This window comes from Clavelina lepadiformis, chromosome 3 (genome assembly GCF_947623445.1).
Source record: "Clavelina lepadiformis chromosome 3, kaClaLepa1.1, whole genome shotgun sequence".
Taxonomy (NCBI): Eukaryota; Metazoa; Chordata; class Ascidiacea; order Aplousobranchia; family Clavelinidae; genus Clavelina; species Clavelina lepadiformis.
Window position 1 is genome coordinate 23,869,111 of NC_135242.1, and position 19,330 is coordinate 23,888,440.

A 19,330-nucleotide genomic window follows, 5' to 3' on the forward strand; every position below is an offset into this window, starting at 1 on the left:
CATCCCTAATGCACACTTTTTTATTAAACTTTTTGTGCAATAATATGACTGTATAAAATTTTCTAAAACTCTACCGAACCAGTTTCTTCAGATTTGTTGTTTGTTGCTTGTTTTCTAAATTATAAGTGAATCAGACTTTAAACTACCCACTGTCTTACGGTATTTAGTGTGCGTTTTATTGAAAACCTACTAGTTATGTAGTTGATGTTTATTTATATTTAAGTAAAATTGAGACTACTCATAGAACTGATACAATTGAGTTAAACGATTTATAAAAATGTTGTGCACTTGTATAAATTACTTATGTACTTAAATGCTGTTAGTTATTATGTAGAGACAAGTTAATTATGACGTGTATCATATGCAAATGAATTTTATTCTGAGTGAGTTTGTGCTGATATCAGGGAAATTTTTATTAAATTTTGATCTTTATGTTATGCAAATTTCCTGCCTAATCTTACCATGATCAAACTTGACTGTGCTTAAGTCGCCATTTTTAATCACTTACTTAAATTTCAGCAAGACATAGCTGCAAAATCATTGAGGTAGTTTTTGTCAGAAGATGTCTAACATCTTGCTTGTAAGTTTGCTGCTTGCTGCTTGTTTGACATTTGCATTGTCACAACCTTTGACCCCAGTTCATCCATCTGATGTTGTGAGAAATGCAGTTGAAAAAATTATCGTTGCTCATAATGGCCAACATGAAACAAAACTTGCCACTGACGTTGCCTTGAAAGTATTAAGCGTTGATAATCTGGATGTTGTTGGAATTAACTGCAGCAAATCAATACGACAGTTTGTAAAAGATCTTCAATCATTTAAACATTACACTTTGGAAGGTAAATTTTTCTATAATCATTAACGGCTGCTCTATTTGTTGTTTTGTCAACAGACTTCTAATTTTCCAAAAAATTTCTGTGCAGTGCTTGATTCTTGGGCAAAACCTGCAGCTGGAATCCTCGAAGGAAATGTTGTTTGGTCTGGGCGGCAATATGAATGCAAAAATGTTCAGGAAGTTCCATTTAAGGGACAATTTTGTGAAATTGTTTTCGACATTCCACCAACCATAGTAAGATCCATTACATATATAACTTTCATTTCCATTCATATAGTCTATGTTCTGTTATATACCGTAACAATTCACTGTGCCAGCTGCCTAGATTGCTTTTCAATAAGCTAAAGTCTTCACTCTTAATGGTGAACACAAAAATACTTATCCAGTAAAAACTTTTCACTCTTATCTGACACCAGGATCCACTTGATTATTTGGGGTATCAAGGTATCTCGATGGGAGGCTGCTTTCCTGATACTTGTTCAACCGAAGACGTGACCTTCATGCTGAACAACACTTTTAAGAATCTTTCTTTTCCAATCTTTGGAGCTTGTCCTGACCGTGTCCCAGAGTGGGAAGCTAAAGACATTGCAGCTTTGTGAGTTTATCTGTGAGCTGTTGAGTTTTTAAAAACTAATTTTGATGCAGAATGTAATTTATGTAAAGTGCTGCACACTCATTAATTAATATACAACATGTATGACACATTACAGGGTTGTATTCTGTCTTATATTAACACTGGTTGCTGCATCAACATTGCTGGATTATATCTGGAGCAAGGAGACAGAAGAGTTGACAGAAAGTTTTGATCAGTTTCATCTTCTCCATTCACAGCATCAATCAAAATCTCAACAAGGTCAGGACAGAGGTGACCTAAAGTTGAAAATTTCTCGAGTCAAATCTATTTTGTTGGCGATGGCGATGGTTAAAATCTTCAAAACATGTTTTATGTGGTTACAAATTTTTTTATTTTTCCCGGAAAACTTTTGTTTATTTTCACCAACGTTTCTTGTGAAAATTCTTGCTTATTGATACAGAAAAAATTCATCGCATTTTAACATCGTTCTCAATCATAAAGAACACCAAGAAACTCCTCGACACGACTCAGCGACCGACCGATATAACCTGCCTGCATGGGATGAGGTTCCTCAGCATGTCCTGGGTCATTCTAGGACACTGCCAGTTATTTCCAATTGCTTACAGTGGTGAGTTAATAAAATTTTGTATTTTTTAAATTGTGTAACATTTATTTTGAAGTTTCATCTTTAGTGATGACTTGCACTGCTTTTTGCGAGTTAAATCCTCTGAAACAAGTTAAATTACTTACAACGTAAACCGCTTATAAGCTACTGGTCTCACAGGCATGTGTATTGTGTAATAGACATTGCGTGTTGTTGTAGCGTAACTTGGTATGATGGCATAAGTATTAGTTGTATGGTTGGAATACGAGTTTGACTTATTTCAGCCAGTTTAAGTTTTACTTCGTTGTCAGGGATTTTAGTTGAAAACAAAAAACTTTTTTGAATACAGACAAATTCTATAGCTTCATAGTTATAGATTTGTGTAAGCATCAAGTATATTTCATATTGACAAGTTTGAAATGTGTTTTCAGATAACCCTACGTTTGTTGCAAACTACTTCCTCAACAGCTGGTCGTTTCAGACTATTGGAAATGGCTATTACTCAGTTGACACGTTCTTTTACCTGAGTGGCTTGCTGGTTGCCTACCTGGGTATGAGAACCCTTAAGAGGAATGGAGGAAGGATTAATGTGCCGCTGATGTACCTGTATCGCTATATCAGGTATGCAGCCTAGTCAATTACAATCGCGACGCTGTTGCATTGTGGCTGAACACTGATCAATCTTGCTAATTTAGTGGTTACAGTCGAAGTGTTGAAAATGATCTGGCTGACAAGATTTAGTATCACTGGCCTTCTTTTGTTAAAGCCTTTTGTAAATCTTTGAGCATTTCAATATTTTATATTGAACAGGAAAACATTGCTTGTATTGAGGAGACATATGTGTTTGAAAGTCTAACTTTTCAGCTAATTTCTTAATTTAGTAAATTACCAAATATGCAATCACTTGAAAATCCTCCCATGAGGTTTGATAAAATTTTGCCTGAGACTACATCATACCGGAACAAGAATATGGCAAAAATCACATATTTTAACTCCAGTTACGTCAGTTCAAATTAAAAGTGGTCTTTGAGCCTAAAAACACACATTTTTTTCTTTTTTTATGTCAATTTTTATTTAAATTCTACACTCAACTTTGGAAGTTTTGAAATGTATCCCAACTGCCAGGGGAATTTCCAGGCTAAAACAACACTACCATACTGCCCTTTGATTGGTTCAAACAGACTTTTTAAAGTCCTACGTAAAAAGCTAACGAAATCAGAGAAATCTTGTTTTTTGACCCATTCTAAGCATTTTTAACTAAAATTTTTTAACTTTTCTGAAAATAGTTTTATATAAAATCTGTTTTTTTAAGCAAAACTCAATGCACTTTGTTCAATGTTCTTTTACAGGTTAACACCTCCATATGCATTCGTCATGTTCATGATGGTCACGCTGTATAGGAAGATGGGAGATGGACCATACTGGGACACTAATTTCCGATCGCATCAGCAGCCTTGTAGTAAATATTGGTGGACCAACCTTCTTTATATAAACAACCTTTATCCCGAAAAATCAGAAGATCAAGTTCGTTCGTTATACATCATTCAAAAATTTCAAAACTTTTTTTTTTTTTTGTTGCAATTTAAAGGTGTTGTAGTTTCGACAAACGTTTTTTCCTATTAATGCTGATATCCTTTGTATGCGTCTATGTAAGTTCGTCAGTGATAAAGAATGTTTGTTTTTTAGTGCTTTTCTTGGGGATGGTATCTTGCCAACGACACTCAGTTCTATCTTTTTGTTCCACTTTTCCTTTTTGTCTTATACAGGTGAGCTCGTTTGTTTGAAATATTTTGGCAGCGGCAGTTTTACAGATTATGCTCTAACAGGATTCTCATTAGACAATTAGTTTGCTATGATACAATAGTTTGTTGAAATGGATAGAGGATTTTTGCATCTTGTAAAGATCGTTTATCAGAACTTATATTCCCCTACATCAGAGGTGTCAAACTCAATCGCAACAAGGGCCAAAACTCAAAACTCATTTAACGCTGCGGGTCGTAAGGATAAAACTTGATTGAACGTTTCGTGACACGAGTACATGAATTCAAACAGACCGCGAAACAACACCAAATTTTTGATGATTTTTGACTCGGCTATTTTTGATTATTTATTCTACTCTCACGTCATTATGTTTCATTCATCTCCTTGCAATTAAGCATTAAAGAATTAACAAGCAATAAAGAAAAAAGCAGCCCAGATTGCAAGCGTTAGAATAAATCTATTTATTCTATCGTATGATGGGGCAACTGCTGTGCTACTCTATTGTGCGATTTGTTATAATCTTGTTTCTTGCTTGAAAAAAGTAAGTTATACTGTACAATGATCTCGCGGGCCGGAAATAGTTCAATGTATGAAATATTGAAATAACTACGCGGGTCAAGTTTTATTGTAAAGCTGGATGGGAATTTGACACGTATGCCCTACATAGACAACTGTTACTCGTTTTAGTATCTTAGCACAGATATTTAGATAATAGAATGTAAACTTAGTTAAAGTATTTTTATAAGTCACTTCAGTAAAACAGGCTCCATATGTTGTCAACTTGCAGGTCGAAAGCACTGGGTTTGGGAATTCTTAATTTTGTCCTGATAGCCAGCATGTCTGTCACGGGGTCGTTCTCGAAGTACACCAACCAACAACCACCGGCGGTTACATACGGACAGTTAGCTCAGTAATGAAGTTTACATGCAGTATAGATAAGTTAATTGGCAAATATTTTTAATTGTGAAAGATACGTTTACATCATATTGCAAATCCCTATGTTGTAGTACATGGGAATAATAAAGTAGTGAAACTTAAAATTAAGTGGGTAGCGGCGCTCTAAATATTCCTCAACCTTGTTCTAACTTTTAAATCATTTCAGCTTAGCATTAATGATTTCACACGGCACAAATGCTTCAGATGGCTTGCTACAGGCTGAAGCGTCTGACCAATACAGCCCATATATGGCTGATTTGTACCAGAAGCCATGGTGTAGGATTGGAGCATATATTGTTGGCATGATCACTGGATATATTCTATATTCAAATAACAACAAAATCCACATGTCAAAGGTATCGTAATTGTAGAGAAACCAAGTATTATTTTGCTGCCACTATACAATCAACTGCTTCTATGCCACACTACAATCATGCCACACTACAATCAACTGCTAAATAAAACTTGGTTCTAAACTGTCATGTTGTTTTGTTGAAGAGCATTTTTGCCATTTTTAAGAAGAATAAACGTAAAAATTTTATGCTAATTGGGCAATGACGTAATGCAGCTTAATTTGAGTTTGCAGCGGTTTTTATGCCAAGTGGGTTTAACTTTCAATGATCAATGATAATAATCAAGTTCCATTCCACAGCAAAATTACGCTTTGAGTTTGTAAACTGGAACCTTTTTTTTACAGTGGGTGGTGTTATTAGGTTGGTTGACAGCCGCAGGTGCATGTTGTGGTGTTGTCTATGGCCTCTACCCTACTCTATCCACTGGTGGTGCCTTGAATACTGACTTGGCTGCTTTTTACAACGCTGTGTCGAGACCTGTGTGGTGCGTGGGAATGGCTTGGGTCACCATCGTTTGTGTCAGTGGTTATGGAGGTTTGTTGGCTGGAAATTTGGTGTTGTCCTGACTGTTTAAGATTAATGCGTAATTCAGTAAATGCAGATTGTGAATAAGTGGGTTGTTTTATGTGTTTATTTTTGTATTGTCAGTTTATTTTTTTTATTTTCTTCATTTACTTTTCCTTTATTCAATGTAGTGACTACACCCAATCTATGAGTCAGTGGAAGTTCTGATTTGCCCAGATTTTTTGTTCAGTTGACCAGATTAAATTCTTAAGAGCAAAAACATGAGAATGATTTGTTATTCAAAACGTCTTCACTGAAAATGTTTGCATCTATTATGGCTCTTGTGTTATTGGTTTGATTAATTTCTGATCCTGATACTTCTACTTACCCAGGTCCCGTCAATACTTTTCTAAGTTGGAAAGGATTTATTCCTCTGAGCAGGTTGACTTATTGTTGCTATCTTCTGCATCCGCTGGTGATCTGGTGGTTCTTGGCGACGGCGGAAACCCACTTCCACTTCAGCATATATTTCATGATCATGATTTTCTTAGGTACATATTTTGTGAAATTTTTGTGATCTGTATCTGACAACAAGTCTAAGTTTATTAAACATTTGCTGATTTATAAAGCAGAGTATGATTGTTTGTAAATTCAGTTTGCATCTGTGAAGATCGTGGACGTTTCAGTTTAACGTCTGATGTCGCTTATTTTTATTCCTGCTTTCTTAGCACTTGCTGTTCACTCCCAACTTTTTTAAAAAATGAAGTTGTTACAAAATTTTTATCTTGTTTTTTTTTCCAGCATCTCTTGTCCTGACCCACATGTTGGCCTACGCTGTTGCCATGGCGATAGAATATCCCACGGTAGAGTTGATGAAGATGTTGCAGGAGGAAGGAAAACGTCATGTCCGGATCCAGTTGCCGGATGAAGCTCACACGATGGACAAAGAAGAAGATGACAAAGATGCTTGAGGAACTTTTAAACATGAGAGACGATTTCAGAAAATTATAAATCATTAAACTATATATATGGTATGGCCATCTCTTAGTACATCTGAGGAAGTAGACTTGTGTAGAGATAAGAGTTTACCCTACTGTGTAAATGTGTATTCTTTTTTCATTTGATCATATTCTGAGTTAACACGATGCAGCAATCATAAACTATGATAATTTCAGTTGTAGTCATGCTTACTAGGCTTAAAAATGATTGAGCTTTTTAGAGTTTCAATCGCTTAACTGTTGTTATTCTTGAATTTAATAATGTTGGTATTAATCATCGTCATGTTTTTACACAAGTTTGAGTAAAAAATTTTCTTATTTATAGTTCGCTGAAGTTTCAAAGATTTACCTTGTTCTAAAGTTCTTACTAACTGTAACCGGCCACATTTCACTGCCTGTTTTACATTATGTTTGTTTTAGGATACTTCCCGCAATATTTTTGTATGCAATAGTAATATTTTGTATAAAATATGCAATATTTCATATTGAATGTTCAGTGTTTCAAGCGTTTCTTCATAGCAGGCTTGCCAATTGCATTTGTATTTTTATTCTCTTCTCTGACTCTAATATGCAGTTGTTTTTCTTGCCAGTTCAAATGGTTAAGTGTTATAGGTTTTTTAATTTGATGCTCTTAGGATTGTTTCTGGTTGAAATATTGTTGAATGTTTGTGTTATGAGTTCATTTTTCTTTTCATCTTTTTGTTGTTAAAATTATCAATATGTCGTAAGAATTGTAATCACCATTATCTGTATATCTGTATAGAAATGTTAATGTTTTTCTGTTGTTACGTTCATAGAACAGACTGTTTTTTGTTGTGTGACATGTGCATTGTGCAACCTTTTGTTGGTAGCTTAACGCTTTAGATAAGTCTGATACTTCATAGAGATTTTACTCGTTTAAATTTTTATACTTTTGGTTGATTTTACAGTACTTGGTGTACTCGCATGTCAGCACAACCAGTTAAATGAAATCAACGTGATTGCATCAAAGTGGCTGTTCATAGCTAATTATTTACATTTCAGGAAAATTATGAAAGCATAGGTAAAAGCATTATTTTGTCACAAGATGTCTGACATCTTGCTTGTCAGTTTGTTGCTTGCTGGTTATTCTGCATTTGCATTGTCACAACCTTTGACCCCAGTTCATCCATCTGATGTTGTGAGAAATGCAGTTGGAAAAATCATCGTTGCTCATAATGGCCAACATGAAACAAAACTTGCCACTGACGTTGCCTTGAAAGTATTAAGCGCAGATAATCTGAATGTTGTTGGAAGTAACTGCAGCAAATCAATACGACAGTTTGTAAAAGATCTTCAATTATTTAAACATTACACTTTGGAAGGTAAATTACCTTTTTCTGTTCAATAAAATTATGTCTTTTTGCGATCTTGCCTAGTTTTTTTTTTATTAACAGACTTTTAACTTTCCAACAAATTATAATACAGTGCTTGATTCTTGGGGAAAACCTGAGGCTGGGATCCTTCAAGGAAATGTTGTGTGGTCTGGACGGCAATATGAATGCAAAAATGTTCAGGAAGCTTCATTTAAGGGACAGTTTTGTGGAATAGTTTTTGCCATTCCACCAAACATAGTAAGTTAAAAGATTTATTGGTTAGATCTATATCTACATTTACATGTTCTTTTCAATCTGATCTTAGTGTTATGTTTTTTCCCAAACAACAAAGCGTTCTTAAATATAAAACTTATCCATTTAAACAGTATTTTTATGACTTCAGGATCCACTTGATTATTTGGGGTATCAAGGTATCTCGATGGGAGGTTGCTTTCCTGACACTTGTTCAACCAAAGATGTGACCTTGATGCTGAACAACACTTTCAAGAATCTTTCTTTTCCCATCTTTGGAGCTTGTCCTGACCATGTCCCAGAGTGGGAAGCTAAAGACATTGCAGCTCTGTGAGTTTGTGGTTGAGTTTTTAAAAACTAATTTTGATGCAGATTGTAGTTGATGTAAAGTGTTGCATACTCACTAATTAATATACAACATGTACGATACATTACAGGGTTGTATGCTGTCTTATATTAACACTGGTTGCTGCATCAACATTGCTGGATTATATCTGGAGTGGGGAAGCAGCAGAAAGTTCTGATCAGTTTCATCTCCTCCATTCACAGCATCAACCAAAACCTGAACCAGGTTAAGACAAAATTTATGTTTGAGTGTCACCTAAAGTTGAAAATTTCAGTTGAATTGCATGTTGCTTATTTCTGTAGAAAAGGTTCATCGAGTTTTAACGTCGTTCTCACTCATAAAAAACACCAAAAAACTCCTCGACACGACTCAGCGACCGACCGATATAACCTGCCTGCACGGGATGAGGTTCCTCAGCATGTCCTGGGTCATTCTAGGACACTGCCAGTTATTTCCTATGACTTATTGTGGTGAGTTATTGTAATTTTTTATTTTAAATTGTGTGACTTGTTTTTATAATTTCTTCGGTGATGATGTTGTGTGTAATAGTTTGCACTGCTTTTGCAAGATCAATCTTTGAAACGAGTTAAATTATGTACAAGTTAAACAACTTGTAAGCTAGAGAATGCCACGGAAAATTTTCAATATAATTCTGAAAGCACAACAAGTCCAGCGTGAGCTCGCAAAGCAATGACGTTTTGTGAACTAATCACATTTTAGCTTCATTGTAATTTCCTTGAGATTTTCATCATATTCTTTTCATATTAATCGTAGCATTGCCTTCTAATGTCCTAGTGACAACCTCTACCAATCATTGCATGTTTCTTTTATTGAAACGGTGTCAATTTAACGTATTTCATTTAACAGCTTTGTGTTTCGGAAATGTTATATCAAAAACTGTAAGCTTTGCGTTGCCAAATTCAAACAAATACCAGAGCTTCAAGGCTGTAGGCTTGTGTAAGCATCAAGTATATTTCATGTTTACCAACCTGAAACGCAAAATATGTTTCCAGATAACCCCACATTTGTAGCAAACTACTACCTCAACAGCTGGTCGTTCCAGGCTATTGGAAATGCCTATTACTCAGTTGACACGTTCTTTTACCTAAGTGGCTTGCTGGTTGCCTACCTGGGTATGAGAACACTTAAGAGGAATGGGGGAAGGATTAATGTGCCGTTGATGTACCTGTATCGCTATATCAGGTATGCAGCCTGGTCAATTACAATCGCGACGATGTTGCATTGTGGCTGAACACTGATCAACCTTGCTAATTTAGGAGTTACAGTCGGAGTGTTGAAAGCAATTTGGCTTAAATTTATCCACATCACTGACCTGCCTTTTACAAAACTTCAAAATGTTTCCAAGCAGTTAAATGCTGCTGGTTGTAATAACAATTGTAAGCTTTTTTAGCTTAAGATCTTTGGAAAGTGGTTGTTTTTATAATTTATAAAATCTATATTTTTAAGCAAAACTCAACGCACTTTGTTCAATGTTCTTTTACAGGTTAACACCTCCATATGCATTCGTCATGTTCATGATGGTCACGCTGTATAGGAAGATGGGAGATGGACCATACTGGGACACTTTATGGAGAGGATTACGGACACCGTGCGATAAATATTGGTGGACCAACCTCCTCTACATAAACAACCTTTACCCTGAAGATTCAGCTGATGAAGTTCGTCATGCATCATTGAACACTTATTTTGTGTTCATATAAGTTAATTTCGTATAAGATGTCTAAAATTCATCTTCTGTATTTTTTATCGTAACCTTAAGGTAGTGGTAGTGTGGTTTCTACAAATGTATGGTAACAGCAAATTAATGCTAATAGCCAAGGCGTGAGGCGTTAGTTTATGTTTATTGAAAAATGTTTATTTCTTAGTGCTTTGCTTGGGGATGGTATCTTGCCAATGACACTCAGTTCTATCTTTTTGTTCCACTTTTCCTTTTTGTCTTGTACAGGTGAGCTCGTTTGTTTGGAATATTTTGGCAGTGGCAGTTTTTCAGATTAAGTTATTACAGTAAAGCTTGTATGGGAAGTTCAAAGCAAATTAGTCTGCTATAATATTATGTACGATAGTTTGCTGAGAAATGTACATTTTGCATCTAGTAAAGATCATCTGCCAGAAGTTATATTTCCCCCAAATAGATAACTATCATATGTTACTTGTTTGGTATCTTATCACAGATTATTAAATGTAGAATATAAACTTTACTAAGATGTTTCTTAAGTCACTTCAGTGAAATATGCTCCTAAATTTGTCAACTAATAGGTGGAAAGCATTGGGTTTGGGAATTCTTAATTTTGTCCTGATAGCCAGCATGTCTGTGACGGGGTCGTTCTCGAAGCACACCAACCAGCAACCACCGGCGGTTGCATACGGGCAGTTAGCTCAGTAATTATGGTTTACACTCATAAGCTTCATGTTCAGTTTTGTTTAATTATATAAACGGCATATTTTGCGACATTTTGCAAATTTCCTATATTTTACTACTTGAATACAATGAGGTGGTGAAATTGAGTCGAAAATAAGCGAACAACAGTAGCTTAATTCTTAATTTTAAATTCATTTCAGCATAGCATCGATGTTTTCACAAAGCACAAACCCACCTGGCTCCCTGCAAGCGGAATCAACTCCCCAATACAGCCCATATATGGCTGATTTGTACCAGAAGCCATGGTGTAGGATTGGTGCATATATTGTTGGCATGATCACTGGATATATTCTATATTCAAATAACAACAAAATTCGCATGCCAAAGGTACTGTAATTGTAAGTTTAGCAATGTTCCTGGCTGTATTTTGCTGTCAATAAAGACTCAATACGTAAAATATATTTTAAATTCTATTTTGCATTGTTCAAAACTCTTTTCATACAAGTTTGAACCCAAATAAACTTGAAAGCTATTTTCTAAGACAGTGCTTGACAGGATGCAGCTTAATGATTTTTGTAGCAGCTTATATGCCGGGTTGTGTTGAACTTTTAATAATCAAGTTCCATTCCACAGCAAAATTACGCTTTGAGCTTGTAAACTGGAACCTTTTTTTTACAGTGGGCGGTGTTATTAGGTTGGTTGACAGCCGCAGGTGCATGTTGTGGTGTTGTCTATGGCCTCTACCCTACTCTATCCACTGGTGGTGCCTTGAATACTGACTTGGCTGCTTTTTACAACGCTGTGTCGAGACCTGTGTGGTGCGTGGGAATGGCTTGGGTCACAATCGCTTGTGTCAGCGGTTATGGAGGTTTGTTGGCTGGATATTTGGTGTTGACCTGTCTGTTTAAGATGAATGCTTCTTCTATTAAATGCAGATCTTAAACGGTCAATTTTTTTATTTGGCTTTTGCGTTGTTTGTTGTATTGTATTTTTTAAAAGTGTCTTCAAGTATTTTTTACAATGCAGTGAATACCCCAACCTCTAAACTATGATTTGCTCAGATTTTCCAACCAGTAATAACCTGAGCTGTTTCTGATCCTGATACTTCTACTTACCTAGGTCCCGTCAACGCTTTTCTAAGTTGGAAAGGATTTATTCCTCTGAGCAGGTTGACTTATTGTTGCTATCTTCTGCATCCGCTGGTGATCTGGTGGTTCTTGGCGACGGCAGAAACCCACTTCCACTTCAGCATACATTTCATGATCATGATTTTCTTAGGTACTTTATTGATTTCTTGTGATCTGCATCTGACAATAAGTTTAAGTTCATTAAAAATTTGCTGCTTCATAAGTGACAGTGTAATTGTTTGTAAATGCAGTTTGCGTTTGTCAAGATCGTGGGCATTTTGGCTTGTAAATCACATCAGATATCATTTGCTTGTTATTCTATCAACACTTGCTTTTGAAATTCTTTTTTAATTTTTGTCCCAATAATGACAGTGTGGTATTTTTATTTCATTTTTTCTCAGCTTGTCTTGTCTTTACTCACCTGTTGGCCTACGCTGTTGCCATGGCAATAGAATTTCCCACGGGAGAGTTGATGAAGATGTTGCAAGAGAGTGGACAACGTCATGTCCGGATCCAGTTGCCGGATGAAGTTTACACGATGGGCAAAGAAGAAAATGACAACGATTCTTGAAGGATTTTTGAACAATGGAGTTGATTGTGAAAAATATATTTTGCTAAACCATGAAGATTTCAGTTGTAGCAATGAGAAGCTTGTAAAATCTGTCCCAGGGTTTTCTTGCTGGTTTGAAACTTCAATTAAGTCTCTTCACTAATTCCCTGCTTACTAGTAATAAAATTGACTTGGTTTTGAAGTTTCAATGGATTCACTCTTCCTTGGCCTTATCTTAACAACTTGCTAAGCTTTTATTGATTGTGATGCTTTTAAATAAGTTTGAGTGAAAATGCTTCATGTTTATGCTTCACTGTAGTTCAAAAGACTTATCTTCTTCAAGAGTTTTTAGTAACTGCAGCCAAGTATATTTTGTATTACATTTCTCTGCCCATTTTAGATTATGTTTGTACATAATTATACAATGCTTCAAGCTGCATGTCACTTTATATTCGACGTTTTAACACTGTTTGAATTTTTTCCAATTTAATTTCTTACTAGCGTGCTTTCTAATTGTATTTACAGTAATTTTTTGTTGCCAGTTGAAATGGACGAGTGTTTTAGGCTATTTAATTTGACGCACTTATGATTGTTTCTGGTGGATTTGTGATTGAACATTTGTTTTATGAGTTTATTTGTCCTGTCATCTTTTTTGCTGACATGTGATATATCAGATATAACATGACATGTTTTAAAGAGTTTTGATCACCATGGTTTATCCATCTGTACAGATCTTGTTGTACAACATGTCAGCATTACCAGTTAAATGACATCAACGTAATTGTGCTAAAGTCATTGCCTATAATTTTCTATTTGTATTTCAGCAAGATAATGACAGCATAGGTGAAAGGATTGTTTTGTCACAAGATGTCTAACATCTTGCTTGTAAGTTTATTACTTGCTGGTTGTTTTACGTTTGCATTGTCACAACCTTTGACCCCAGTTCATCCATCTGATGTTGTGAGAAAAGCAGTTGGAAAAATTATCGTTGCTCATGGTGGCCAACATGAAACAAAACTTGCCACTGACGTTGCCTTGAAAGTATTAAGCGCCGATAATCTGGATGTTGTTGGAAGTAACTGCAGCAAATCAATAGGACAGTTTGTAAAAGATCTTCAATTATTTAAACATTACACTTTGGAAGGTAACTTAACATTTTCTGTTCAATAAAATTCTATTTTTTTTATGATGAATAACACTTGCCTAGTTTTGTTTTAATAACAGGCTTTTAACTTTCCAACAAATTATAATGCAGTGCTTGATTCTTGGGGAAAACCTGAAGCTGGGATCCTTCAAGGAAATGCTGTGTGGTCTGGGCGGCAATATGAATGCAAAAATGTTCAGGAAGCTTCATTTAAGGGGCAATTTTGTGAAATTATTTTTGCCATTCCACCACCCATAGTAAGATCCATCATCTAGTCTATGTTCTGTTGTATACCGTAACAATTCACTGTACCATCTGGCTAGATTGCTTTTCAATAAGCTAAAGTCTTAACTCTTAATGCTGAATACAAAAATACTTATCCAGTAAAAAGTTTTCACTATTACCTGATTTCAGGATCCACTTGATTATTTGGGGTATCAAGGTATCTCGATGGGAGGCTGCTTTCCTGATACTTGTTCAACCAAAGATGTGACCTTGATGCTGAACAACACTTTCCAGAATCTTTCTTTTCCCGTCTTTGTAGCTTGTCCTGACCATGTCCCAGAGTGGGAAGCTAAAGACATTGCAGCTTTGTGAGTCTGTGATTGAGTTTTTAAAAACTAATTTTGATGCAGATTGTAGTTGATGTAAAGTGTTGCATACTCATTAATTAATATACAGCATGTTTGATACATTGCAGGGTTGTATGCTGTCTTATATTAACACTGGTTGCTGCATCAACATTGCTGGATTATATCTGGAGCAAGGAGACAGAAGAGTTGGCAGAAAGTTCTGATCAGTTTCATCTTCTCCATTCACAGCATCAACCAAAACCTGAACCAGGTTAAGACAAAAGTTATGTTTGAGTGTTACCTTATGTTGAAAATTTCAGTTGAATTGCATGTTGCTTATTTCTATAGAAAAGGTTCATCGAGTTTTAACATTGTTTTCCATCATGAAGAACACCAAGAAACTCCTCGACACGACTCAGCGACAGACCGATATAACCTGCCTGCATGGGATGAGGTTCCTCAGCATGTCCTGGGTCATTCTAGGACACTGTCTGTTAGTTTCATTTGCTTACAGTGGTGAGTTAATGTAATTTTATATTTTTTAAAGTGTTTTTTGTCTTTTCTTCGGTGATGATGTCGTGTGTAATAGTCTCCACTGCTTTTGCCAGGTCAATCTTTGAGACGAGTTAAATTATGTACAAGTTAAACTACTTGTAAGCTAGAGAATGCCACAACAAAAATTTCAATACAATTCTGAAAGCACAACAAGTCCAGCGAGAGTTCGCAAAGCAATGACGTTTTGTGAACTAATCACATTTTAGCTTCATTGCAATTACCTTGAGATTTTTATGATATTCTTTTCTTATAAATCGTCGCATTACAGTCCGATGTCCTAGTGATGACCTCTACCAATCATTGTATAAGTGTTTCTTTTATTGAAACGGGGTCAATTTAACGTATTTCATTTAACAACTTTGTGTATCAGAAATGTTATATGAAAAACTGTGAGCTTTGCGTTGCCAAATTCAAAGAAATACCAGAGCTTCAAGGCTGTAGGCTTGTGTAAGCATCAAGTATATTTCATGTTGACCAACCTGAAACGCAAAATGTGTCTTTCAGATAACCCCACATTTGTAGCGAACTACTACCTCAACAGCTGGTCGTTCCAGGCTATTGGAAATGCCTATTACTCAGTTGACACGTTCTTTTACCTGAGTGGCTTGCTGGCTGCCTACCTTGGTATGAGAACACTTAAGAAGAATGGAGGAAGGATTAATGTGCCGTTGATGTACCTGTATCGCTATATCAGGTATGAAGCCCAGTCAAGTACAATCGCGACGCTGTTGCATTGTCACTGAACACCGATCAATCTTGTTACTTTAGGAGTTGTACTGAGATTGGTGAAAGTAATGTGGCTTAAATGTATCCACACCACTGACCTGCCTTTTACAAAACTTCAAAATGTTTCCAAGCAGTTAAATGCTGCTGGTTGTAATAACAATTCTAAGCTTTTTTAGCTTAAGATCTTTGGAAAGTGGTTGTTTGTATACTTTATAAAATCTATATTTTTAAACAAAACTCAATGCACTTTGTTCAATGTTCTTTTACAGGTTAACACCTCCATATGCATTCGTCATGTTCATGATGGTCACGCTGTATAGGAAGATGGGAGATGGACCATACTGGGAGACTTTATGGAGAGGATTACGGACACCGTGCGATAAATATTGGTGGACCAACCTCCTCTACATAAACAATCTTTACCCTGAAAATTCAGCTGATGAAGTTCGTCATGCATCATTGAACACTTATTTTGTGTTCATATAAGTTAATTTCGTATAAGATGTCTAAAAATCATGTTCTGTTTTTTTATCGTAACCTTAAGTTACTGGTAGTGTGGTTTCTACAAACGTATGGTAACAGCAAATTAATGCTAATAGCCAAGGCATGTGGCTTGTCACAATAATGGATGAGACGTAAGTTTGTCAGCGATGAAAAATGTTTATTTCTTAGTGCTTTGCTTGGGGATGGTATCTTGCCAATGACACTCAGTTCTATCTTTTTGTTCCACTTTTCCTTTTTGTCTTGTACAGGTGAGCTTGTTTGTTTGAGATATTTTGGCAGTGGCAGTTTTACAGATTAAGTTATTTCAGTAAAGCTTGTATAAGAAGTTTAAACAAATTAGTCTGCTATATTATTATGTACAATAGTTTGCTGAGCAATGTAGATTTTGCATCTAGTAAAGACCATCTGCCAGAAGTTATATTTCCCCCAAATAGATAACTATCATATGTTACTGTTTTGGTATCTTATCACAGATTTTTAAAATGTAGAATATAAACTTTAATAAGGTGTTTCTTAAGTGACTTCAGTGAAAAATGCTCCTAAATTTGTCAACTTATAGGTCGAAAGCAGTGGGTTTGGGAATTCTTAATTTTGTCCTGATAGCCAGCATGTCTGTGACTGGGTCATTCTCAAAGCACACCAACCAACAACCACCGGCGGTTGCATACGAGCAGTTAGCTCAGTAATTATGGTTTACACTCATAAGCTTCATGTTCAGTTTTATTTAATTATGAACGGCATATTTTGCGTTATTTTTCAAATTTCCTATATTTTACTACTTCAGTACAATGAGGTTGTGAAATCAAGCAAACAACAGCAGCTTAATTCTTAATTTTGAATTCATTTCAGCATAGCATCGATGTTTTCACAAAGCACAAACCCACCTGGCTCCCTGCAAGCGGAATCAACTCCCCAATACAGCCCATATATGGTTGATTTGTACCAGAAGCCATGGTGTAGGATTGGTGCATATATTGTTGGCATGATCACTGGATATATTCTATATTCAAATAACAACAAAATTCGCATGCCAAAGGTACTGTAATTGTAAGTTTAGCAATGTTCCTGGCTGTATTTTGCTCTTAACAAACACTCAACTGCATACGTAGAATATGTTTTAAACTTTTACACTGTCTGGCATTGTTCAAGACCTTTTTTATACAAGTTTGAAGATGAATAAACTTGAAAACTATTTGCTAAAGCAAGATTGACATAATGCAGCTTAATGATTTTTGTAGTAGCTCTTATACCAGGTTAAGTGAACTTTCAAAGATCAATGATAGTGCTCTTTTCATTCCACAGTGGGTTGAACTTTTAATAATTAATCAATTTTTCACTCTACAGCACTCAATTTACACTTTGAATTTGTAAACTGAAATCTTTTTTACAGTGGGTGGTGTTCTTTGGTTGGTTGACAGCCGCTGGTGCATGCTGTGGCGTTATCTATGGCCTCTATCCTACTCTATCCACTGGCGGTGCCTTGAATACTGACTTGGCTGCTTTTTACAACGCTGTGTCAAGACCTGTGTGGTGCGTGGGAATGGCTTGGGTTACCATCGCTTGTGTCAGTGGTTATGGAGGTTTGTTGGTTCGATATTTGGTGTTGACCTGACTGTTTAAGATCAATGCGTAATTCATTAAATGCAGATTGTGAACAGTCGATTTATTAGTTATTATTAGTTCGTTTATGTGTTTCTTGCATTGTTAGTTGTGTTGTATTTTTTAAAAGTGTCTTCATTTATATTTTATTTAAACAATGCAGTGAATGCATCCAACCTCTGAATTAATGGGAACTTTGATTTGCCCAGATTTCCCAACCATTAAATGATGATAACTTGATTAGTTTCTGATCCTGATACTTCTACTTAACCAGGTCCTGTCAATACTTTTCTAAGTTGGAAAGGATTTATTCCTCTGAGCAGGTTGACTTATTGTTGTTATCTTCTGCATCCGCTGGTGATTTGGTGGTTCATGGCGACGGCGGAAACCCACTTCCACTTCAGCATACATTTCATGATCATGATTTTCTTAGGTACTTTATTGATTTCTTGTCATCTGTATCTTACAATAAATTTAAGTTCATTAAACATTTGCTGCTTCATATGTGACAGTGTAATTGTTTGTAAATGCAGTTTGCGTTTGTGAAGATCGTGGGCATTTTGACTTGTAAATCACATCAGATATCAATTGCTTTTTATTTTATCAACGCCTGCTCATGAAACACTTCTTTATTTTTTTCCTAATATTGACAGTGTGGTATTTTTATTTCATTTTTTCTCAGCCTGTCTTGTCTTTACCCACTTGTTGGCCTACGCTGTTGCCATGGCGATAGAATTTCCCACGGTAGAGTTGATGAAGATGTTGCAAGAGAGAGGACAACGTCATGTCCGGATCCAGTTGCCGGATGAAGTTTACACGATGGGCAAAGAAGAAGATGACAACGATTCTTGAAGGATTTTTGAACAAGAGAGACGATTGTGAGAAACTATTTTTTGCTAAACCATGATAGTTTCAGTTGTAGCAATAAGAAGCTTGTAATATCTGTCCCTGGGTTTTCCTGCTGGTTTGAAACTTCAATTAAGTCTCTTCACTAATTCCCTGCTTACTAGTAATAAAAATGACTTGGTTTAGAAGTTTAAATGGATTGACTCTTTTTTGGCCTTATCTTAATAACTTGCTAAGCTTTTATTGATTGTGATGCTTTTACCTAAGTTTTAGTGAAATTGCTTCATATTTATGCTTTACTGTAGTTCAAAAGACTTATCTTCTTCAAGAGTTTTTAGTAACTGCAGCCAAGTATCTTTTGTATTACATTTCTCTGCCTATTTTACATTATGTTTGTTTTAGGACGCTTTTCGCAATATTTTTATATACAATTGAAATATTTTGTTGCTTTAAATTATGCAATGCTTCAAGCTGCATTTCACTTCATATTCGACGTTTTAACACTGTTTGAATTTTTTCCAATGTAATTTCTTACTAGCGTGCTTTCTAATTCTATTTACAGTAATTTTTTGTTGCCAGTTGAAAATGGACGATTGTTTTAGGCTATTTAATTTGACGCACTTATGATTGTTTCTGGTGGAATTGTGGTTGATTGTTTGTCTTATGAGTTTATTTGTGATGTCATCTTTTTTGTTGACAAGTGATATGACATGACATGCTTTAAAGAATTTTGATCAGCATGGTTGATCCATCTGTACAGAACTTGTTGTACAACATGTCTGCATTACCAGTTAAATGACATCAACGTAATTGTGCAAAAGTCATTGCTT

At 35.6% G+C, this 19,330-nt stretch overlaps 3 protein-coding genes across 4 annotated transcripts; all 3 read left to right on the forward strand.

The window, feature by feature from the left end:
* Positions 1–562: 562 nt before the first annotated feature.
* LOC143450616 (nose resistant to fluoxetine protein 6-like) lies at positions 563–7,316 on the forward strand. Of its 2 annotated transcripts, none has more exons than XM_076951232.1 (13): positions 563–839; positions 924–1,069; positions 1,252–1,430; positions 1,546–1,700; positions 1,870–2,037; positions 2,445–2,634; positions 3,363–3,537; positions 3,700–3,779; positions 4,562–4,684; positions 4,877–5,066; positions 5,408–5,597; positions 5,960–6,118; positions 6,369–7,316. In XM_076951232.1, the coding sequence occupies exons 1-13, from the start codon at positions 563–565 to the stop codon at positions 6,536–6,538; spliced, it is 2,202 nt and encodes a 733-aa protein (XP_076807347.1). In that variant the 3' UTR covers positions 6,539–7,316. The 2 variants fall into 2 exon arrangements, with proteins under 2 accessions (XP_076807347.1, XP_076807348.1); XM_076951233.1 differs by having other exon boundaries at positions 1,546–1,688.
* Positions 7,317–7,411: 95 nt separating this feature from the next.
* LOC143450618 (nose resistant to fluoxetine protein 6-like) lies at positions 7,412–13,377 on the forward strand. The gene is made up of 13 exons (XM_076951236.1): positions 7,412–7,908; positions 8,012–8,157; positions 8,303–8,481; positions 8,589–8,722; positions 8,800–8,967; positions 9,511–9,700; positions 10,002–10,176; positions 10,384–10,463; positions 10,775–10,897; positions 11,078–11,264; positions 11,556–11,745; positions 11,997–12,155; positions 12,406–13,377. The coding sequence occupies exons 1-13, from the start codon at positions 7,632–7,634 to the stop codon at positions 12,573–12,575; spliced, it is 2,178 nt and encodes a 725-aa protein (XP_076807351.1). The 5' UTR covers positions 7,412–7,631; the 3' UTR covers positions 12,576–13,377.
* A 5-nt stretch (positions 13,378–13,382) lies between these two features.
* On the forward strand, positions 13,383–19,303 carry LOC143450617 (nose resistant to fluoxetine protein 6-like). Its single transcript, XM_076951234.1, has 13 exons — positions 13,383–13,698; positions 13,810–13,955; positions 14,113–14,291; positions 14,399–14,541; positions 14,619–14,786; positions 15,330–15,519; positions 15,821–15,995; positions 16,224–16,303; positions 16,615–16,737; positions 16,905–17,091; positions 17,446–17,635; positions 17,929–18,087; positions 18,337–19,303. The coding sequence occupies exons 1-13, from the start codon at positions 13,422–13,424 to the stop codon at positions 18,504–18,506; spliced, it is 2,187 nt and encodes a 728-aa protein (XP_076807349.1). The 5' UTR covers positions 13,383–13,421; the 3' UTR covers positions 18,507–19,303.
* The last annotated feature ends 27 nt before the right edge of the window (positions 19,304–19,330 follow it).

Bases quoted from the DNA above. Each gene is read 5' to 3' on its own strand.
- LOC143450616 (XM_076951232.1), top strand. From the start codon at position 563: ATGTCTAACATCTTGCTTGTAAGTTTGCTGCTTGCTGCTTGTTTGACA. The intron at 2,038-2,444 runs GTGAGTTAATAA...ATGTGTTTTCAG, and splicing joins ATTTCCAATTGCTTACAGTG to ATAACCCTACGTTTGTTGCA. The intron at 6,119-6,368 runs GTACATATTTTG...TTTTTTTTCCAG, and splicing joins CATGATCATGATTTTCTTAG to CATCTCTTGTCCTGACCCAC.
- LOC143450617 (XM_076951234.1), top strand. From the start codon at position 13,422: ATGTCTAACATCTTGCTTGTAAGTTTATTACTTGCTGGTTGTTTTACG. The intron at 16,738-16,904 runs GTAATTATGGTT...AATTCATTTCAG, and splicing joins GCATACGAGCAGTTAGCTCA to CATAGCATCGATGTTTTCAC. The intron at 18,088-18,336 runs GTACTTTATTGA...ATTTTTTCTCAG, and splicing joins CATGATCATGATTTTCTTAG to CCTGTCTTGTCTTTACCCAC.
- LOC143450618 (XM_076951236.1), top strand. From the start codon at position 7,632: ATGTCTGACATCTTGCTTGTCAGTTTGTTGCTTGCTGGTTATTCTGCA. The intron at 10,177-10,383 runs GTTCGTCATGCA...TTTATTTCTTAG, and splicing joins CTGAAGATTCAGCTGATGAA to TGCTTTGCTTGGGGATGGTA. The intron at 12,156-12,405 runs GTACTTTATTGA...ATTTTTTCTCAG, and splicing joins CATGATCATGATTTTCTTAG to CTTGTCTTGTCTTTACTCAC.